The sequence below is a fragment of the Zea mays genome, chromosome 2 (genome assembly GCF_902167145.1).
Source record: "Zea mays cultivar B73 chromosome 2, Zm-B73-REFERENCE-NAM-5.0, whole genome shotgun sequence".
NCBI classification, from domain to species: domain Eukaryota; kingdom Viridiplantae; phylum Streptophyta; class Magnoliopsida; order Poales; family Poaceae; genus Zea; species Zea mays.
This window is the reverse complement of record NC_050097.1, coordinates 159,583,084-159,589,116: the sequence shown is the minus strand read 5'-3', so window position 1 is coordinate 159,589,116 and position 6,033 is coordinate 159,583,084. Positions and strand designations below refer to the sequence as shown.

The 6,033-nt window shown below is 36.5% G+C and overlaps 1 protein-coding gene across 5 annotated transcripts; it reads right to left on the bottom strand.

Moving 5' to 3' along the window:
• Positions 1 to 328: 328 nt before the first annotated feature.
• LOC118476379 (uncharacterized) lies at positions 329 to 5,684 on the bottom strand. Of its 5 annotated transcripts, none has more exons than XM_035965381.1 (17): positions 5,423 to 5,684; positions 4,707 to 4,880; positions 4,461 to 4,550; positions 4,116 to 4,381; positions 3,827 to 4,030; positions 3,648 to 3,740; positions 3,454 to 3,549; positions 3,029 to 3,364; positions 2,850 to 2,942; positions 2,705 to 2,776; positions 2,397 to 2,483; positions 2,260 to 2,316; positions 2,121 to 2,180; positions 1,974 to 2,033; positions 1,822 to 1,877; positions 671 to 907; positions 329 to 585 (listed from the first exon to the last, which is right to left on the bottom strand). In XM_035965381.1, exons 2-8 carry the CDS (start codon positions 4,873 to 4,875, stop codon positions 3,191 to 3,193), a joined length of 1,092 nt encoding a protein of 363 aa, XP_035821274.1. In that variant the 5' UTR covers positions 4,876 to 4,880; positions 5,423 to 5,684; the 3' UTR covers positions 329 to 585; positions 671 to 907; positions 1,822 to 1,877; positions 1,974 to 2,033; positions 2,121 to 2,180; positions 2,260 to 2,316; positions 2,397 to 2,483; positions 2,705 to 2,776; positions 2,850 to 2,942; positions 3,029 to 3,190. The 5 variants fall into 5 exon arrangements, with proteins under 5 accessions (XP_035821274.1, XP_035821273.1, XP_035821271.1 ...); XM_035965380.1 differs by having other exon boundaries at positions 5,428 to 5,684; XM_035965378.1 differs by lacking the exon at positions 5,423 to 5,684 and having other exon boundaries at positions 1,822 to 1,882; positions 4,707 to 5,416.
• Positions 5,685 to 6,033: the final 349 nt, after the last annotated feature.

Genomic DNA, 6,033 nt, shown 5'->3' with positions numbered 1-6,033 from the left:
ATAATCATTGCTAGATAGCAATGGATACTTATGCCTACTGAAACAGTTATATGTGTTTCTACCACAACTAAGCCAGTTATCCTGTAGATGTATTGCAACATTTAGAATGATTGATGGCAACGCTTATATACATTGTAAGGAATTTTTTATTTTATTCAATTTTATTGTTTTATTTATTTTATTACGGCAACACTTTTATAAACGTTGCAAGTAATCACCGAATAAAAACTATTTATAATTATTTTTTATTTGGATCAAAACAAATATGCAAAGCATGTGCATTGCACATTATCAATTTCCAAACTATTATTGGCTCACACATGGCAAATAATCTGGAATCAGTCTATATTAAAAATAGTAGTGTCGTTATAAAATATCATCCACAACTTAATCCATTACACAATGTATGAATTAACATTTTTTCTATGATAGTATGAAACAAACAAAGGTTGACTCATAAACCGGACTCAGTACACTCATCGCTCTCATCACTAATAACGCCAATTTAAAGAAGAATCAAAGTCATAGCCCTCATGTAGATCTGCTGTTGTTCAATGGTTGTCATTAAAGAGCTGCCTTTTCTATCTGCAAATGAAATCAGAAAGCTTTAATCCAATGCAGTAGTTTGTAAAATAGTGTATGACTTTATGAGAGAATTGAAAGAGCTTACACAACTTGAAGGCCATGCTATAGGGTCGTTGTCTATGTCTCCTAGAACCACGAAATTGTTGTAGGGCCGTATTAGTGGTTCATCACGCACAAGTACAAGGCCGAGACGAACCTTCCAAAATTCTTTGCCCAATGGATCTCCTCCAACTTGTTGCTTTGGATCACAACCAATTATTGTACCTAATGCAACCTTCTTATTTTGATTCCTCCAACTCTTCAAGAAAATATGAGAACCAACCTAATACATAGGTCCAAGTATATGATTAAATAAATGCGCAGTACATAAACAATTATGGACATGGATAGTTGTAGCTAGGAGCGGCAGATCCAGCCACGACGCAACAACATTAGTACGCAACAACATATGGTTTCCCCACCAGTGCTTCCCCCACCTAAAGAATTACCTCTACTAGCAGCATATGGTTCCCCCACCAGTGCTTCCTCTACCAGCCACATCATTAGTAAAAAACCAAGAATGACCTCTACCAGTGCTTCCCTCACCTAAATAATTAGTTTGCAGCAACATATGGTTCCTCAAAGAAATTAATTGTCTGCCACTTAAGTTCTGGAATGGAACTTGACACATTTTTGGTAAGCAGCATAATTAGTAAGCATTTTGTGGGCAATTTCAGTTTGTGTGAACTGCATTCAATTTAGAGAACACATTGTATGACATTTTCAGTTTTAGTTTGTGTGCAGTTTGTGCAATTTTCAGTGAACTACATTCAGCTTGTGTGCAGTTGGTAAGCAGCAACATATAGTAAGCAACAAAATTAGTAAGCACTTTGTGTGCAGCTTCAGTTTGTGTGAACTACATTCAGTGCTTCCCCCACCTCAAGAAATTCAGATAGCACATTGTATGCCATTTGTCAGTTTCAGTTTCTATGCAGTTTTCAGTGAACTGCATTCAGTTTGTGTACAGTAAGCATTAGTAAACAGCAGAATTAGTAAGCAGATTGTGTGCAGTTTCAGTTTGTGAACTGCATTCAATGCATCCCCCACCTCAAGAATTAGTATGCAGCAGCATATAAAAGCAGAAGAAATTATTTTTGAGCTATGAGTTAGACATTGCCTTCTACATCATTTTGAAGAAAATGTGATAATAAGCATGGTTATAAATGATGTAAGATAGGGAAATAGAAAAAAAGTGACCTTAGTCCTGTTGAAATCCTACTAGGTTGTAATGTGTCTCCTCGTAGTGGCTTGATCTACACTCAAAAACACACATTTTTGAAATAAAGTAAAATCATTAGCTAGGCAAACTAAACAAATTTGAAATAAATAAATAAATAGTGCAGTAGTACCGTCTCATGATTTTCGTCAAGTGTCCAAAATTCCTCACTTTGAAATTGACCATATACTCGCTGATTTAAGGAAAAACAATAATATAGTGAATCAAATATGTGTGACTACACATCTACAATACTGAAATTTAGGATTGAGATGCATACTTTTCGTTTTGATGTAGACTGATCGTCTTTAGTACTTGGCAAATAATTTTCTAGAGATCCCTGCAAATTACGAATGCAATTTCTACAAAAACCACACTAGAAAATAACTAAAATTATACCGAATAAACTTTTTTACTACCTTGTTCTTGTATGGTTCATGATTAGAGGAATTTCGAGCAGTGTCCTGGTTCATCACCTATGGTGTAGAATACATTCAGTATGACAATTTTAAAATATAAACATTTAATAGAATAAATGGACCACATCGATCATCACCTTGGCTGCATTACTTCTATTTTTTACATTTAACGATGTAGAAACTCTACCACCTTGGAGTCCTCCTCGTGGCATTGGTGGCTTGCCCTGCACTTAAACACAAGTAATGAGTAATGGAATTCAATATTAAACAAAAATGTGGTTTGATAAGATAGTAATTATCAATGTATCGAAAGTAGGGATACAATTGATCTTTTGTGCAATAGAAACTCTTTTGTGTTTGAGTAATTTTGCATCTTGGGCATTTGATGACTTGTTCTAGGTGTACACAATGTAGACTAAAATTATGCTGAGTACAACATACTAACCTTTTCTTGAATTTTAGATTTTTTGCACTGGGCTTGCAGCTCCTCGTACCCATCATGTTCGATTTCATCCGCCTTTATAGTTATTGGTTAAATGGTACCTTGAAAATTTAAAACTGGGATGGAATTGTAGGTAAAGCATTCATACCATTGTGCTATTCAGTTCGTCAAGAAGATTAACTTTTTGATTCATAGTCGGCTGAAGATCTTTTGATGCCGACAAAGGTTCATCTAGACATTCCTGTAACAACACAGAAGTATTAGGATAGAGGTTGTTGAGTAAAACCTTTCTTGAAAGAGCTAGGAATAAAACAGATTTGAATTTACATGGTGACTTTTTTGCAGTTCCAAGGTATTTTGCAAATTTAGTATAGTATCATCTTGCTTCTGGACACGATCTATAAGTTTTTCCACTTGAAGTCGAAGAGATACTACATCTTCACTTGATGTTGCATCCAAAGAGGTTAAATTAAGATGTTTTAGATGCCTTTAAGTTGATCCACCAAACACTTGATCTGGATTCGGAACAAGGCCAAGACCATGGATATGGCCAGGCTTCTCTTCTCCTAAAATTTGGCTAAGCGCATCTCCTTTCCATGCAACCTTTCCATGACTAGTGTCAGCTAAACTTGGTTGTTGGACTAATAGTTCCTTCAACGCAACCTTGTAAAAGCATAAGTGTACTCATTAAGCGTTATGGAAGAAGTATTTCAAATCAGTAAAATATAGCACATTTGCAAAGTTTATTGTACCACATGTGGGTTTGTGTTCTTTGTGATGTTACTCTTGTGTGTATTGATATACAATACAGCCCTATGGGGGTATTTCTTTTCTGGATCTTGTTCCCTCTGTACCAAATAAATGATCCTTAATAAATGTAAGGACAATAATGCATGTTCGAGAATTGGAATAAGCATTGCATTGGCAACTATGTTTGTAGAAATACCATATCTTCCCTGTTCTGAGCAAAACTCTTTGTTCCTGATGTATGGGTCGCCTTCCTTTTTGCGCAGTTTATCCTATTTGCCTCACTGATATCCTATCATAGCAACAAAACATGAATATAAACTAAATAGCATAGGTCTTTCATTACAGGAATAATGAGTTTTTAAACTGTCCATGTACCTGTGATTGTGTTGTAAACCAATTATTCACAAGAGCGACCCATTGATCATCTAAGACGCCTTTTGGAACATTTTTTAGATTATTTTCCTTGCTCCTATGCGCATCAAAATGTAAGGATTTTAGATTGGACTTGTGTTGTCTCCATCTTTCACCAATAGTTCGAAGTATCCACTTTTCCATGCGGGCAGGGTATAGGAATCTCATCTACACAAAAATGAAATGGCCATATGAAAGTTCAGTTATATTTTTGCTTCAAAGTTCAGAGGATGACAAATGTTAATATACACACCTTTACTTGCTTCAGTACATCTTGCTTGTTTTTTTGTTCATTGTTCCTGTCCTTCTTTCCTATCAGTAATCTCCAACCTTTGAAGCTTAAGCTACATAAGCAGCCATTCCTAGCAACCATGCCAAGGAATTTTCCTAAGACTCCTGCCTCCTCTCCAATAGGTTGGCCGAGCTCGTTACAGTTAACTACAATTCGTTTTCCTTTTTGAAGGTTCCAAACATGTTTAAGTTTGTTCGGACCACGACTTATTGCTTCATTAGTTTGACCTATGCAGTTTTATGTTAGAAACAATTAAAAGAATGGTTGAAATTTTAAAATAAATTACAATTTATGAAGTGTAAGAACCTTCAACAGAATCCTCTATATCTGCATCATCAGGAGAAGGGTACACTCCAGAAGTAGTCTCAAAAGATGTTGTATCTTTTTTATGATGATCTGAAAACATATAATAATGGAGAGATTTCAGTTGCTGTCCCTAAACATATAATAAAATTTGAAAAGTAGGACATAGTATTCATATTTATTAGCTGAAAAATTGAAGTCACAGTTTTATGTTTTAATTCCCAATTAATTTTATATCTTGGTACATACCTAGGTCATTGAACTCATTACCATTGTCGCTTTCTTTTTGGCGTTCTCTAGCAGAAGGATGGTGGTCATATGCTGCATCTCGTGGCCGATGACTTGTTTCCCCAATAGGCTCCTCTACCAAATACTCTTCTTGGCTTTGAATGATGCACTTTCTCATACCCCTAGCCATGTCCGCTGGCATACCAAAATAAAAACTTATCATGTGTAATTAGTTGGTCTAGAAATGTAAATGGAGTTCAGTAAAACATAGCATTAATCCATACAATGGCCAACATAGAAAAGAATTTATCAACAGACTTGATTTAATAAAACACTTGGAGTCTGAAACAGAGCCCAACTCAATGAGGAAAAAATTGTTTTACTAACATCTCTAAAACTTCAAACAAAGTACAATGTGTCTGCAAGTATTTAGACATCGTATAAAAACAAGTCATGTAAAAGTTGACATTACTACCACTAGCTCCAAGTATCCCACAACTATGGACAATGTGTCTGCAATGCAGTTTCTGAAAAACACCTAACAGGATGCTATGTAAAATAATGTATATGGAAACTGCTATGAATATCTAGTTACAAAAATTAGAGGAACTATACATTTGCTAACTACAGAAACAATAAGAACTAGTACAAGGTTACTTGAACTAAAGTATAAGGAAACTGCTATGAAATGCAGCAGTACTCAGACAAGTGAAAACATGGCCCAGATTTGGTGCAACCTTACAACCGAGGGCAAGGAAACACACGCCGTGCGTCCTCTGTGAGCTGCAGCAGATTCCTCGAACTGGCGCGCACCAGCCGCCGCCAATTCCTGCCTTGGCGCGGACCAGCCTCCGCCAATCCCCGAATTGGAGCGTTCACCAATTCCTGCCTTCACCAGCCTCCGCCGTCGCCAGCGAAGCCAAAGGACGGATTGGGGGAGGCTGTTGGACGTGGCCTAGGGCAGGGGTAGTAGCGTGAGTAGTGGGAGAAGTTGCGTGAGGAAAGAGGGCGAGGATTAGGGATCACATTGCCGCTATGTACAGCCAGCAGATGGGTTTGTAGGTCTGTACGGTGGGTCCACAACAAAATTGGTGGGAAAACTTGAAAAATTAGGGAAAGAACAAATATGGAATTACCAAATTTCAGATCAAATGCCAAATTTCACAATTTGAGCTATATTTTTAACTTTTGTTTATGTCTCTATTTTGGACCATTTACTAATTCTATGCTTCAAATGCCTTTTCAAGCCGAAATAAATAAATAAATACCAAATGTGCTTAAACAATAGCGAAACTTGGTATGGAGTCATAACATGTTCCTGGTTGGTTGAGATAAAAAGTTTAGATTA

Coding starts and splice junctions, on each gene's coding strand:
- LOC118476379 (XM_035965378.1), bottom strand. CDS start 4,908: ATGATAAGTTTTTATTTTGGTATGCCAGCGGACATGGCTAGGGGTATG. Junction 3,741..3,826: donor GGTTTACAACACAATCACAG/GTACATGGACAG, acceptor TTGCTATGATAG/GATATCAGTGAGGCAAATAG. Junction 3,365..3,453: donor AGAACACAAACCCACATGTG/GTACAATAAACT, acceptor TGCTTTTACAAG/GTTGCGTTGAAGGAACTATT.